Source organism: Mastacembelus armatus, chromosome 24 (assembly GCF_900324485.2).
Source record: "Mastacembelus armatus chromosome 24, fMasArm1.2, whole genome shotgun sequence".
In the NCBI taxonomy this organism is placed as follows: Eukaryota; Metazoa; Chordata; class Actinopteri; order Synbranchiformes; family Mastacembelidae; genus Mastacembelus; species Mastacembelus armatus.
This window is the reverse complement of record NC_046656.1, coordinates 17175596-17191157: the sequence shown is the minus strand read 5'-3', so window position 1 is coordinate 17191157 and position 15562 is coordinate 17175596. Positions and strand designations below refer to the sequence as shown.

Here is a 15562-nt window from a genome sequence, read left to right as displayed (position 1 = left end):
CAGTTGTTTTTCAGATAATTACATGTCTGCTGATCCACACTGTTAAGCAGAGTGACTGAACTGAGAGTGGGACCCTTTGTCATTCAACTCTGCTGCTGCAGCCATGTGGTGTGTGTCTGCTGAGTCACTACCAAGCCCAGCTTTATCGCTGTTGTGAATTTAAAAATAGGTTAGTAGGGAAGCACTTTTTGCCAAAATCAGAAAATTCAAAATGGAGAGGAGGTTTATTTGTGTCCCATATTCATCAAAAAATAGTGAATCTTATGTTCTGAGTATTTCTAATAAAACACACTAAAAATCAGCTAATACTCAACACACACCAGCATACATGCTGTTTAATTGATGGACAAAATAACATGAATACCTTACGACACAAAGCAGCTCAAAAATAAATCCTTTGTTGAAGTTTGTAAATTTCTTTTAACTGTGCCACATGCCTTCTAATTCTGCCTTTTTAGGCTCTTATATTACACTGAGGTGTAGGGCGGACCTAATTAGCTGATTAATTCATTAGTCAGAAAAGTAATCTCCAGCTAATTTGACAATCAGTTCACCTGATTTCATTAAGTCATTTATCAAGGAAAAATACAAGGAAACATAGGCTCTTAGGCTTGCTGCTAAACAAGACATTTCCCCCACGTTGGGCTTTAGGAAATTTAGATTTTTCAGATTACTGACATGAAAATAATTACAGCTTTGTTTTTAGCCCACCCTCTATATTCAACATTCTTAGCAAACAGATATTCTATTAGCATGGAGGACATTCAGTCACTTCAGAAATGATCTTTTTTTTTTTTTTGCATTTGACTTTTGCATTGTATTGCTTTGTTTATCTCCTTTGTTTCCTTCCTGCTGAGGTGTGACAGGAGTCACATGTAAGATTGAATCCATCCACAGGACGGAGCCACCTTGCAGCAGCTCACTGATCTGCACTGTTGACGTTATTGTTCCACCTCCTCCAGACACAACAAAGAGCATTTACACTTCAAAACATATCAAGGTAACTATATTAATAGCTACCCCAACATCTTCTTTTCTTTAAAGTGCAAAATACATGACAAAGTAAGCACAGATTTAGCATTCAAATACCATAGCTGAACCAGAAATGGATATGCTTTACACTTCATTCTGCAGATTTGCACAGCACAGGCAATAGTGTCACCTCACAATAGAGGAAAATGCCACAGCTCCGCTTTGATGAAGTCTATGAAGAGATGGGTTCTCTTTGAACTGGAACTGTGTGTGATTCCCATTCACTACCACAACGAAACATGGTGCGAGGTGCTTTCTAGGTGTTGTATTCATAATTTCAGACTTACCAGGCATTAACTAGAGGTACTATTTGATCTACAACTAAAGCAGCACTCCACCAATTTGACACAGTAAAGTCAGTTTATGAATAATGAGGAGTACTGCTTATCCTGTAAGACAGATAATATACAGTGTTTTTAGAATAGATCTCTGCGTCATCACCAACTTAATGAACCTTATGAAGATACAATTTTGGCATGTTTCTCAGTTCAGCCCCATGTTCTCAAGGTTCCTTCTAGGAAGCCAAAAAATTATACAGGCACTTTTTTTTTTATTTTTAAAACTATATACAATCACAAAACTCTGCAATATACCCTCAGCATTTGCTCACACATAATAAATTGTCACACTTGGCACAAGACTCTGTGGGGCTGAAATTGAAATTAATTATCATGACCAAGAATGAATAAGTCCTCTGAAATATTGTCCACAGATAAGGACTCTGCTCAGTTGGCAAGTCCAACCATCCTCCTGCTTATATCCCACAGCTTTTTGGCTGCCTCATCATCAGTAGCTTTAGGCATCAGCTCCTCCTCCTTACAGTTAGCAAAACACTTCCCCGAGACACCCTCCACCTCTGGGGAGCAGGCCAGATAGAGAGGAGTCTGAGCCCCCTCCAGTGGACTCTTAAAAAAGACATGAGAGGCGAGGTTGAATAGTGGTTTTGCCAGGAAGGGGATCTGAACATGCCGTCCTAATCTGGTCCTCACGATGCCCGGGGTGAGAGCATTGACTGTAACCCCTGTGCCCTTCAGCTGATGAGCCAGTTCGAGTGTAAACAGCAGGTTGGCCAACTTGCTCTGACTGTAGCAGAAGGCCTTGTCGTAGTTATTTTCGCTGTTTAGGTCATCGAAGTTGATATGACCGTGTTTGTAAAGCTTAGAAGAGACCACGATGATACGGCTGGGAGCTGAAGTCTTCAGGAGGTCCAGCAGGAGGTGAGTGAGGAGGAAGTGACCCAGGTGGTTCACACCCAGCTGCATCTCAAAACCATCCTCTGTCTTTGTGTAGGGACACTGGTAGATGCCTGCGTTGTTGATCAGCACATCAATCTTGGACTCCTCCTAATGGATCAGAGACATTAAAACACTGACGATTCCACAGCAGAGATGAAGTAAAATGTCTGTTTTTAAAAGACACTGACTTTATATCAGAAATCACTTCAACCATATTCTGTCTATTTAACCCGCAGTAACAAACATACTACACATCTGTCTTAGACATGAGGCCATCACTGTTTTGTCAACATTCAGAGATTTAGTTGATTCTGCCTGTTTTTATTAAAGCACTGATTGATTAACTTATGACCTGTGGTTCCTATTTCATTAGTTCAAAAAATGTACAAAAGTACAAAAAATGTGGTACCTAATTAATCCTGACACACTCTGGTTATGTGAGGCAGATGGCAGCTCATGACACCCAATGGTCAGACTTGAATTATTTTACAGAAGGATTGCTGGAAATTGGAGAAACTTGCACCACAGTATTTTATAACATTAACACTATGGGCTCATCCTGTGTCCAGGTGTGACAGTTCAGCACCACGGTCAGCCCCCTTGCAGCTGAAGTCCTTTATGACTTGGCATCATCAGCACGAATTCATTAAAGTTCGACTTTGCTCCTCACCTTGTAAATTTCTTCACAGAATCTTCGGACTGATCTAAGAGAAGCGAGGTCCAGATGTTTGATGACCACCTCCCCCTGCTCTGGTCCCGCTTGGTTCTTGATGTCCTGGGCCGCCTCCTCGGCGCTGCGCTGGTCCCGACAGGCCATGATCACCCGGGCACGGAGCTTCAGCAGCTCCCCGGCCAGGGCCTTTCCGATACCGCTGTTGGCCCCAGTCACGATGACCGTCTTTCCTCTCATCGTGTCGGCTGGATACCGGAGCAGGCTCATGGCTTTCTCTGGGGGGAACAAACGCCGAAAGAGGAACAGGAGTCCACCACCGACAACCGCGGCAACGAACACCGCAGTGGACATGGACACGAGGATCGGACACAGGTCAGCTGGATGGGTGGCACGGTGTATTTGGCGTCCTAGTTGTTATGTGCCCAATGACCCCGGAAATAATGCTAACAAGCTGCTAGCAATGCTATCTACTTCCGGTTTGTTTTTGTAACCAAACCATATAACAAGATCCAGTAATTACAGAAATATAATGAGCGAAACACTTTCTGCAAAGGGATGACACGATATGTGTTTTCACCTTGAAACGGACAGACTATCGGGGCTATTCGGTTTAGTACAGCTGCTATGTTTAATGAAATTTATAGATAGTACTTGATTATTTATACTGTACTGTGCTTCTGAGACGCATCTAATCTGCGCTATTGCCAGGAGGAGTCTGGCCCTTTAAGTAGAAATAAACACCAGATTTTTATGCTGGTTTTGGATTAACGAATGTCACAACAAAAACAAACAAACAAACAAAAAAACCCCAGGAAGGAACATTTTATAAGACCTCACAATATATTACTTTTAGAAACGTGTTGAATTTGGTTTATTACATTAAGGATTTTAGATAAAATATGAGTGAGACTGCAGGTAACAACATATGGCAACAGTCGTGGCCTGAAGATGCTCAAATATTAAAATGTAACAGAAAATTAGACTAAATATGAAATATTTAGACAAAGTTTTACCCTTTTGTAAACTATATGCATACCCACTAGATGGCGCTATATGAACGCAGTGATTAGGGCTGAAACTTGCTCTTATTTTCTTCTTCAGTCAGTCTTTTGATCATTAACTCCATTAATCAATTAAGACTATGACAAGCATAACGTTCTTATATTTAGGAGGCAGCTGTGCAGGAAATGCTAATGAATTATGCAGATTAATTGATTAACAATAGACCGAGCAGTTCATTTACTGTTGATTAATTAATTTCTTCTGTGCTTAATTAGCAGAGTAGTGGAAATCTACTGTGTATTAATAATATACATTTTTTCCTATTGGCGATGATGCAAAAGGGTTTGTGGCTTTCATCTGACATGAAGTAGTTTCTCTTGTAGGGTGTCATAATACAGCAGTGCTGAAACATTCTTGCTAAAAATGTTTGGAGTTTTGTTGATATTCTTATTATATCTGTTTTAATGTAGGCAAAATTTTTGCTTCCCATCCTTTTGTAGATCAGTAAAATATGCACCATGCAATTAAAACCTGATGTCTGACAGTATGTGCAGTTGATAGTGGTGCATTTGGAGCAGAGAAATTGATTTAACATGCTGCTCGAATGTTGCTCTGTAACAAGCCATCAAAGTTGTAGAGGCAGCGGACAAGTTACTTCACTTCCTCTTAGTTTGCCGTGTCTCCAGTTGGGTAATACCTCCCGTTTATTTCAAGGCTTCCTCCAGTTCCTGTTAGTTGATGACAGACAGACTGGGGAAAATGCGTGGTAGCATAGAATACAACCTGCTGAAACTAACAGGCAATTTTTAAAGATTTTGACTTTTTTTTAGACGGTCCGGGTTAACTAATGGCTTTTAATGGATCTTAACTTTTTAACAGGTGCTTTCTTTGGGCTCTGGTTATAGGATAAAAGAAATGTTTTCCTTTTTGGTCCTATTTATTCTGGTTGTAATCCCCATCGATTGTAAAGGTAAGTAAAGCTTTTACATGATATTACTACCTCGCATGGTCCTAAAATGCAGAGGTGCTGACTAGTTGAGTACAGTTGTTGGAGTTCTGGGAAATGCTTGTTTTGTTTTGGTTTCATAACATAATGTTTACTGTAGTAAATGAAGGTCTTGAATTGAATTCGAAATAAATGCAATTTGATGGAGTCACAGCTTAAAACTTTTACAATTATTATTCACAATTACAGACAGTTCAAAGCGTCTAGCACTGAAACTGTTCATTCACACCAGTAGATGCATCAAAAATTTAAAAGCTACTTCTTGGGTAGTGGATTGTATTTCTTATTTAAGAATATCTACAAGTAGTTTTTTAAAGAAAGATTTGTATGAATTTCAGATATAGCATTGTCTGTTCTCATGTAAACACAGGTACACTGACTATGATATACCAGACATCAGATATTAACATCTGGTATTACAGTCCTCTTCTTCTATGGTTGTGTTTCAACTCACAGAATGTTTAAGTTAGAACTAAATCAGAGGACCTCAGTGAAAGGCATCACAACAGTCCAACTAAATGTTGGACCATTACTTTATCTGGTTATTTAAAAACTCTGTATTCCTGTCACATGCACTGACCTATTTATGGAAGGGACAGAGAACATGGGAAAACCCATGTAGGAGAACTGTGTATGCAACGACAAAACAAAGTAAAAGATACCAGATGCTGTTAACCAGATGTGGAACAACACTGTGCATATTTCCAACTGGAGTTTTGCCAGCTAATAGCTTGAGTTGTGCTGAGTGTCACAGTATGTTGGGATACACAAGGCTGAAAACCTTGAACTGATTATGGATGACTGAAATTCTCATGAAATGTACCACAAGAGAGTACAAGATGCTTGACATCTGCCATCAACACAACCAGGGAGTCACAGAACTAATGATCCTAAAAACACTCGCTGCTTCTCTGAAAGAAATACTGAAAAAGACTCAACTATACGAATGAAAAGAATTCCATCTGATGAAAGATTAAAACAAATAGACTTATGCTTCCTGATTTGTGACTCTGTTCACCAGTCCAAACACATATGGTATATCTCCTGTGGTTTGTACAACATGAACTCAAAACCTATGCATCATTAATGATATTAATTTCTAAGACTATGTTTGTTATGTTGCAGAAGATATAAATGTTTTATTGAGATAGTTACAGGAATTAGAAATATCTTGAGAATTGCTGTAAATGTTTTTAAACAGCAAATATATTCCCTGGATATTTATTTTCCAAAGTACTGTGATGTCGTTAGTAGTAGTAGTTAGTATGTCTACTGTGTAGTCTCATAGTAGCTGTTGATTGGAGCCTGTATTCCTGGAAGTCTCATAGTCATTTAATGGGCTCTTAATGCTGTTGGAACTATAATAAAGTCTCTTGTGGTGCTAATGTAGTTTTGAAGGAATTGTAGTCTTCATGTAGCTACTTCAGTGGATAGTTTTCCATTGAGTGTGCAGCAGCAACAGGAAGTGATAAGCTAATACAGTCAGCGACCATCCATTAACCTCTTGCCAGACCGAAAACAGATAAACATGTAGACTTCAACATTTTTGCCATTTTATTGTGGGTCTGTTTCTAATGTCATAAGCAGAGACCTGAAGAAAAGATGGAGTAATAAATGTGAGACCATGTTTAATAAGCTGGAAGGTCAGTAGAGAGGATATTATGTCATTTTATTGAATTTGGCAGACGCATGTATATAAAATATACACCATGCACCTTCACCATTTTTTTCAGTCGAATATCTCAGAGGAGTTTCAGCACACTGAGAAAGATAACACCAGTATATTGCACTCATCATTTTGAGTAAGTCCCCCTGAGGCCTTCTTAGTAGCTGTAATACATTTAACACATAATGAGGAAAGAATGAAGTCGCTTTCGTGTCAGAGAGGTAATGTTGTTTTAACAGTTCTATACACAGATGCAAAATCCATACAAAACCACTCCCTACTGTGGTTTTACCTTACTGTTGCTCTCAAAAGCTAATGTTCGTTGTAATGTTTGTTTCTTGGATGTCCTTATGCTGAATACTGGTGAAGTGAGCAGTGGCTTAAAGAGGCTGTGCCTTAGGAGTTAGAGCAGGTCGACCATGAGCCGAAGGGCCCGGTGGTTCAATCCCCGTCTTCTCTAGTCCACATTTCAAGGTGAATGGGTGAAAATGCAAAAGTGGAAAAGTGCTTTGACTGTCCTTAAGTGTGGAAAAGTGCTTTGACTGTCCTTAAGTGTGGAAAAGTGCTTTGCAAGTATAAAACCATTTATCATGAGTATTTTCATGTGACCATTGACAATGTTGAGGCATGGCATGCTTCATTATTCAAATTACAAGCCATCAAGGAGATCAATATGCTGCTAATCTAGAGGTTGAGTCATGGCAACTGGACTTTAGTTTTTAGTCGAAACGTTTCACTACTCATCCAAGTAGCCTCATCAGTCATGCTGTTCAATCCACAAAGATGCTGTGCCTCTGTGTTGGTGTGTAGACACTACTGATACAGTATCTCATCCTCTTGAGCGCTAAGGAAGGATGCATTTCTCTCTGTGATGAAATATCTGTACCAGTTTTTGAAAGAAGCCCTTGCTCCGTGGTTGTTACCTCAAACCTCATTTTAGCTGTGGCAGAAATATCTGTATTTTATGTTATATTATTGCCTTAGAAGAATAACTAAAGTGTAAAACCATCCCTTTAATGCAATTATCATGTTCAATAATATTATCATATCCTGCAGGCCAACAGGCAAAGACCTGCAATGTTGTCCCTAAAGACCAGTACATTGAATTGGGAACAGACACTGAGATGAGGTGCCAGACTTCATGTGTCAGTGGCAAAATCTTCTGGACCCTGAACAACAGACCCATCAATGAAAGCCTGTCAAAGACCATCAACTCATCACTCACAGTCTTGTCACTGAGGTCGTTCAGTCACCACAGTGCTATATTACAGTGCCACAGTGCAGATACGCAGCAGGTCCTTGGAGGCACCACCATCAAAACATACAGTAAGAAGAACTTATATTCTAAAATGGCTGTAGTTGCCAACATTATAATGAAATACTACATTTCAACCTTTTTTTTTCCCACAGCAAAACCCAACAAATTATCATGCTTCTTGCATTATAAAGATGAGGATTTCAATTCAATTCAAATTCATCAATCAGATATTATACCACAACTGTTCACCTGTAACTGGGAGCATCAGATCAATTCTTCATTGAAGATAAACTACACTGTACTGTAGTGAGTATCATATTTCCTTCTGTTTGTAAAAAACAATTTTAGGTTGATTTGTGTACTTTATATAAAACATACACTTCTTTCAGTTCCTCTTGGATGCGCCCTACCCCAACTGAAGTCTGCAGCTCTCCCGTAAATAATTGCACAACCGAAGATATAGATTTGTCTGGTAAAATACATTTCATCGGAAATGCCACTGTTATCGTGAGAGCTAAAACTACTGCTTGGGAAGCTTACTCTGACCCATATGAATTTGACTATGATAACATCAGTAAGTTATGTCAAATACATTTTGTGAAAACATATGTATCTTTTTTAATTATTTCTTTGTGCTTTAATATTGTACATTTCACCATTTTGTCATTTCGTTCCCTCAGTGAAAATGACACAGCCTAAAGTAACTGTAACTGCTTTTTCTGGGCATCTCTTGGTGGAGTGGACTCGGTCACCTTTCAACGCAAAGTGTCACTGTCAAGTCAAATACAACAAGGTATGTCCTGCTTTAATCACCTAGTCATTTTAACTTCAGGGCATTTATGTGTTAGTCTAAGATGCATCCCACCTGTGTCCACACTTCTGGTAGGATTTACATATCACATGAATAGATTACTATGGGGCCTAATCCAAACAGCGAGTGATTGTTTCTTCCTATTTCCATGTGCTCAAGGCTGTTTTTCTTTTAGCTACAGGTACAAACAGCAGTTCTGTTCTTTTCTCTTTGGGGTTTAGATCAAATTTTTTTAGCTGTCATAACATATAAAACAAATCAAAGCCAGGATAATCAGATAGAAGCACACTGTGCACAGCTTCTTTAAATTAGCTGAACTGATTCTGTTAGTGTTATGATGTTTATGCTAATAATATTATATATGTAGTAAATATGCCAATGGCAACGGTAAAAACTGTGTTTTTGTTCTCAAAAAAAGCTCGGTGGCTGTTTTTGGCTCTCAGGGCTAATTGAAAACCACTTCTGTTTGCCTTTTCTGTTGCAGGCTGTCAGTGATGGAACTCCAGAGGTAAGAATCACATTTTCCTCAGCACTTTGTGGTTTTAAGTATGACTGACATTAAAAACCGGCAATTATGATAACTTTGATAAATGCAGCATTATACCAACATTGTGAAAACACATATCTCACATTACAAATAACAGCTGTAGCTGCAATAGATAGGGAATTTGAATAGATGTTTCTAACAGAAATATTTACTGTTTTCTTTGAAGGTGCGCAATAAGACTCTTAGTGCTAAAAAGAATGGAAAGGATATCATTGAAGAAGTGGAATCCTGCACTACGTACAAAATAACAGTCCGCTGTGCAATAGAGAACGCTCCCTGGAGCGACTGGAGCAAGGAGATGACGGTTCTGACTAAACTAAAGAGTAAGAACATTTGCTATCCAAAATTTGGACCCGTATTTATCCAACAATTAAGAATGAATTACTTGACCATTTGAAACTGTAATGTGAAACTAATAACAACGGTCATAAAAACTTAATGCAGAAATTATATGCATGTCATAGCTGCTGTGTCAGACTCGTCAGACCAGTTGTATCTATTAGGTACTGACTGTAAGACAACACCACAAGTCTCTTCAACTCTGAAGGCAATATAAGATTTCTTAGTCACCTTGCTTGACTGGAATTTGACAAATTTGAGTGTCAGTTTTTTTATGTCTACACACAGAGAAATAATAACACTGTACATACATACTGTAATTATATGTTTTTACAGAGGAGATGATTAGTGGTTTACATGTAGGAATTTGGATTGCACAATGTCAGTGCTGCTCCCTTGTATTCTTGACAGAACTCTGGACAACAAAACCAACAATGAGTAATAATATCATGGCACAGTTTGCAGTTTTTTTTCAGGTGTGAGCAGTAGTCATTCTCTGGTTTCCTGGTTGAAGTTCAGACCAAAACAGTTATTTAATTGTTTTCATATTTCTCTATATGTATTTGAATGTGATTGTTTTGAATGTATATTAACAGAGAGTGATGTCATGCTTCACCTGTGGAGAAAGGTAGCGGAACCACAGAAAAATAAATCCAGAAAAATCCTGACCATGTGGAGGGTAAGGAAGCCTGTCATTACTGCTTTTACTTAGCTTGTTTTTGAAATTTACTTTCTTTATTTTTAAAAATTACAGTTCATTTTTTGACTTTATAACCTTCCTTTCCAAAGCGACAGGCTCCTTGTATTGCTTCTTAGCCTTAACCACTTCAAACTGTTTGCACAGGAGATTCCTTCAACATGCCAAGGCACATTTACCTACACTATCAAACACCCTCTCTGCAACGATTGCATGACAGGAGTTAATGGTTTACCAGCTCAGTGTGGAAATTCAGCGTGTGAGGTTTTTGTGAACCAAGATGCACACAGGATAAATCTCACAGTCTTCCAAAACGAGATCCTGCTTGCAGAGGAGTCTGTTCATGTTCCAGCCATTGGAGACAGTGAGTTTTAGTGCTATTGATTTTTCTTTAGTAATGGGTAACCACAATTTATGGATGACATTACTTTATTTTAATGGAACAGTGGTTTGACCTAATGAATGTTAGTGTTTTAGTGTCGAGCGGTTTGCATCTTTTCACTTCATTTCAATTGGCAGGCCTCCCGCAAGTTACTGACATCCAGACATCCACCACCAAAGGTGCTATCCTGGTCAGCTGGGAGGCTCCTGTTCAGCCTGTCAGTGGTTACATGATTGACTGGACCCACAATGGAAAACAGTATTATTGGAAGGAGAGCAAATACACTAACACAACACTGTTGGGTAAGTTAGACAACAGACCCGAAATGGTAGACAGATGTCAGATAGAGAGCTGAATTATTAATTACATTACATCTGACTTATGGCTTAACTTATTTGACCATCAGATCAATATGTCTCTTATCTTTCATTGTCAGGATGTGGCACATAATGGATACAATGGAAGCGGACTTCTAAAAGATACTCTGAAATGTATTAGCAATGATCTAATTTAAAAAATTTCGAGAACTGTGACTCATCCTGTTAAAGATGAGATATGCTACTGCCCATTTCCTGGCACATTCAGTTAATTTGTACTTTACTTGAGTTTTGCCATTTTATGCTACTTTATACTTTTCACATAAAGACTCCAAACACAAGAATTTTAAAACCAAAAATGTCAATCCATGGTGGCATAAGAAGTATATGGGCACCAAAGGCCAATAGGCTTCATCCTCTGGGGAACATGAATGTTTGTACAAACTTTTAACCAGTCTGTAGAGGTTTTGGAGATATTTCTGACTAAAAAAGGAAGCAAAGAAGGATGAGTAGTAAAATAATTGATCTGTGGTTTTAATATGTTTAAAGTCACTCCATAAAAACAAATTTTCAAAACAGCCTTCCTGTTCTTACAGACCTGCTGGACAAGAAGCCATATAATATCACAGTAACTCCACTCTTTGATGACAAGACAGGACATGGTGCACGAGCCCTTCAGATCTGCTCCAGAGTAGGAGGTACATCATCTTCCTCTTCACACTTTTTTCACTTTTTTCTGAAAAAAGGTATTTTTATGTTCTACCAATCTAAATTTGAAAACGTGGCCCCTACAGAACCAGGGAACATCACCATCGGTGTTGAAGCTAAAGACAAAAGTGCTGTTATAAGCTGGAATACAATGTCACAGGAGGAATGCAGTGGTGCTGTTATCAACTACACGGTTTTCTATGGCACCCAGAAAGGACCAATGCTCAGTAAGCCCACCAGTTTGAAGTTTTCACATGAGGTGATTTTAATTCCTTTAAAAATTCATGCATGATATTTCTGTGACGGATTCTTCTAGATGTGACTGTGGACAGTACAAAGCAGGACATATATTTGAAAGATCTGAATCCAGACACTCAGTACAGCATCTACATCAAGGCCACAGCGCTTACTGGAACCACCAAAAGCAGTGAGAGGCTCTTTAAAACGAAAAGATTTGGTAAGTGCTCCTGGTGTATAGTAAACAGGTATCCATGGCTCTAACAGGAATGTGTAAGCTTCATGGCCTGTGCTCATACGACCAGGTTTGCAATGTGTAACCAATCTGTTCGACACAACTGTCTGTCATAACACTGGCAAAATTAAACAGTTTTAACAGTGTTGGCCTCACACGCCCAGCATATTCCTGATACTAAGCTTGGAATCAAGAATCCAATCCCTTCCACATGGTTCATTTTGGCTGTTTATATCCATGGTGACATGGTTTATCAACAGAATGCATCACTTACATTGCTTGCATGTTGTGGCATATCAGGCAGAGATTCCCTTCAAAGTGAGGCTATGATATTTCTTGAAGATAAAATAACACTTTCTCTCTCAGAAACAAAAGCTTTTGAGCGAATTAGAGGAAAATCAATGGAGAGTAATTAGTCTCATGGATATATTACTGTATGTGTCAAATGTAAAATGTTTGTAATTACACTACTTTATATTACTCCACACTAATACTCTGGAGTGAATTAGTACAATTCAGGTGGATAGTCTAGGAAAGTTGTACAGTCTTTGCTGTAGACATCCTGTCAAGTCTGCTCTTGAGGTACTGCTTCCTCTCCAAGAATGGAAATGGTGCCTAACTTGAGCCTCACTTCCTCTGAAAGTCCACAACCATTTCTTTGGTCTTGGCCACATTTAAGAGCATGGTTGTTCCCACCCCACGCCACAGAGTGGTCCATCAGGCCTCTGTACCCTGCCTCCTGTCTGCACGCCCCACGCCTGCAGTTGTCTCAAACCTTTTTTGTCTCTACCTGCATCTTCTGGGGCTTCTCTCTCAGAGGATGAGCTGTATCGTGTTCAAGGCCCTAGAGAAATCAAAGAACATGGTTCAGATTAGAAGGAGTTTTTCCAAGCAATTAATTACATCATTGTTAACTCCAATCTGATGTGACTGGCAAACTGCGGCCGTGCAAGGAGAGCCTTCAGGGATGGGAAGACTCTTTGTGGCTGTGTCTGCAAGGTTCTCATGACCTTTTAAAGATTAAAGATGTCAGTGTTTTATATAACCAGCAGGCAGTCAGCTGCTGGTTTCCAATGTTGTAAAACCAGCATGAATTAGAAATAAGCCTGATCAAGAGTTATTTCTTCACAGTCAAGACTGTCTATCCAAGGATTAATAAATAACATGAAGTGTCTTTAATGGATGAAGTGTGACAGATTTACTGTTATTGCTTCGTTGTGAAAATATTGGCTGCATGTCCTAAAATTATCTATTGCTGACCACTAACCTAACCACATTATTACTCATCCTGTTCTCTCAAGCAGTATCTTGAGAAACTGATGTTGTGAATTCCTTAATATATTATAGCTACCAGTTTCTCAGAACATTAAAATGATCATGGCTTTACAAAAAGTGTTGTATGCAGCAACAGACTGCATACTTTTCCTTGTGTTTTGAGGAAGTGAATTATTTTTGCATTGCACAATAATTGATTCTCTCTTTGATAGATCCAAGGCTCCTCACAGCACTCAGTGTCTGCGGAAGCATCGTTATAGTTCTTGTGTTATCACTTGGATTATGCTGTGCCATTCAGTAAGTTTACAATCCTTTATTATCAGTCATGATATGAGATAAATACATATCTTGCTAAATGTGTTGATTTAAAATAAGCACTACTGAAAACAAGATGTTGTTGTCAAACTACAACTTTACATTTCTGACCACAAAATCTTGAAAATGGTTTCTAATGATACTAATAATCTGATTTTAAGGTGGAAGAAATTCAGGGAGAAGCCAGTACCAAATCCAGGTCTCAGTTCCGTGGCATTGTGGTTATCACCAAGTCATCACAAGGTAAAAGCAGGAAATAACATCCAGATTTAGGTGATTGATTGAGAGAATTATATTCTAGGTCATGTGTGGTAAGGAAAATTTGCAAAGGTCAAACTTTATTTGGTGTTGAGGTCATGAAAAACCATAAAATGATTATAGTGATTTGTACCCACAAAATGTATTAAGAAATCAGGGCTGATAGTGTTGATTGATCAGCTTAAAATCTGATGGCAGTGTATATATAACGTACATTTGATTAAACGTCCTCAGAATGTAAACTTACACCAAGTTTCTGAAACCCCATATCCGCAGAAAAAAAGACAGTGATGTAGTTTTTTTAAATTCTAGATTCTTTCAATTGGCCTCCTTTTTATTTGACTGATGTTTTATTGTTTGTTTATCACGGCCATTGCCCTAAGGGATGCTATGTCTTGAGGCCACTTTTTCCAGTTAGTTAGTGAAGAGGTAAACCTTATATTTTGTTGTATTTTTGTTTTTTTCAATTTGTATGTCTCTCTCTCCACAGGGAATGTGCAACTTCCGGCCATTCAGTAATCCATCTGAAAGCCACTGTGACCAGGTTTACACAGAGGAAACTCAGAGAATGTCAATATCTCCACTAGCTACAGATTGTACCCCTGCCAACAGCCAGACAGATGAATACACTGACCCTGCCATAGTCCTTGCACTAGATGTGCACCAGGAAAAGCCAGTTGCACTTGTAGAGACACATGATTTGTCTTCTCCTGGAGAAGCCACATCACTACTGTCGTCAGGACACAACCTGCTCACCCCATATCGAAGTCAGAGTTCTGTGGAAACTCCTGCTAAATACTCTAAGCATGTTCCAGGAAAGCAGCTGGAAAAGACAGCAGTGACTGTGTACATCACTCTGGACATGTTTGAACAAGATCAGAGCAGGTGAGACAAGTAGAGATAAAACCATAATAGCATAGCCAAGAGACAAGGTAAGTGACTCACTTCTGAATAAAGAAGATGAGGGATGAGATTCATCTTTCCAAAGACTTACATGCTAGAATGCCCTGCTGCCAATGTGAAATGAAAGTAAAGATAAGGATTGTAATCTTAAATCAGACTTCATCACCAAGGTGATACAATTTGATGTTTCGTGTAAATAAAAGCACACTTGACTACTGTCTGGCCTGCACTGATATGAACATGTAATATTTATAACAAAACATAAGACAATATAGTAGGTGCTTTATTACGTCAACCTGATGTATGCACCTGAGGTAAAAACACTGAGATAACTGCTTCCTTAGTACTCTATTAACAGTTTTTAATTTGAAAACATTTCATGTTGTTCATTTTGAGATGTTTTTTCTTTTTACCCAGCAAAGACACTTGCGCAGAGGCTCATATATTATTACACGTGTATATGTACAGTCTGTATTATATTATAACCCTCTTCAGTTTGATATTGTTGTTGTTGATATTTGCTGTAATTATAAGTTTAGCTATGTATTATAGTCACTTTTTGTTTGTTTGTGTTTGTTAAAATAACAATAAACTTGTTTGAGACTGTACAGCTGTCATCCATTGCAGTTTTTCTTTTACCACAAGGCACCACATGCTATGACGCCA

General features: G+C 38.7%; 2 protein-coding genes across 3 annotated transcripts; one reads left to right on the top strand and one right to left on the bottom strand.

Moving 5' to 3' along the window:
- Positions 1-205: 205 nt before the first annotated feature.
- rdh14b (retinol dehydrogenase 14b) lies at positions 206-3359 on the bottom strand. Its single transcript, XM_026318061.2, has 2 exons — positions 2938-3359; positions 206-2375 (listed from the first exon to the last, which is right to left on the bottom strand). Exons 1-2 carry the CDS (start codon positions 3289-3291, stop codon positions 1758-1760), a joined length of 972 nt encoding a protein of 323 aa, XP_026173846.1. The 5' UTR covers positions 3292-3359; the 3' UTR covers positions 206-1757.
- Positions 3360-4672: 1313 nt separating this feature from the next.
- Positions 4673-15504, top strand: LOC113136906 (interleukin-31 receptor subunit alpha-like). 2 transcript variants are annotated; one of them, XM_026318050.1, is made up of 16 exons: positions 4673-4912; positions 7671-7940; positions 8025-8175; positions 8262-8446; positions 8553-8665; positions 9168-9191; positions 9397-9553; positions 10166-10248; positions 10414-10630; positions 10786-10950; positions 11562-11663; positions 11760-11900; positions 11990-12130; positions 13633-13717; positions 13897-13978; positions 14484-15504. In XM_026318050.1, exons 1-16 carry the CDS (start codon positions 4858-4860, stop codon positions 14880-14882), a joined length of 2370 nt encoding a protein of 789 aa, XP_026173835.1. In that variant the 5' UTR covers positions 4673-4857; the 3' UTR covers positions 14883-15504. The 2 variants fall into 2 exon arrangements, with proteins under 2 accessions (XP_026173835.1, XP_026173833.1); XM_026318048.1 differs by having other exon boundaries at positions 8025-8178.
- The last annotated feature ends 58 nt before the right edge of the window (positions 15505-15562 follow it).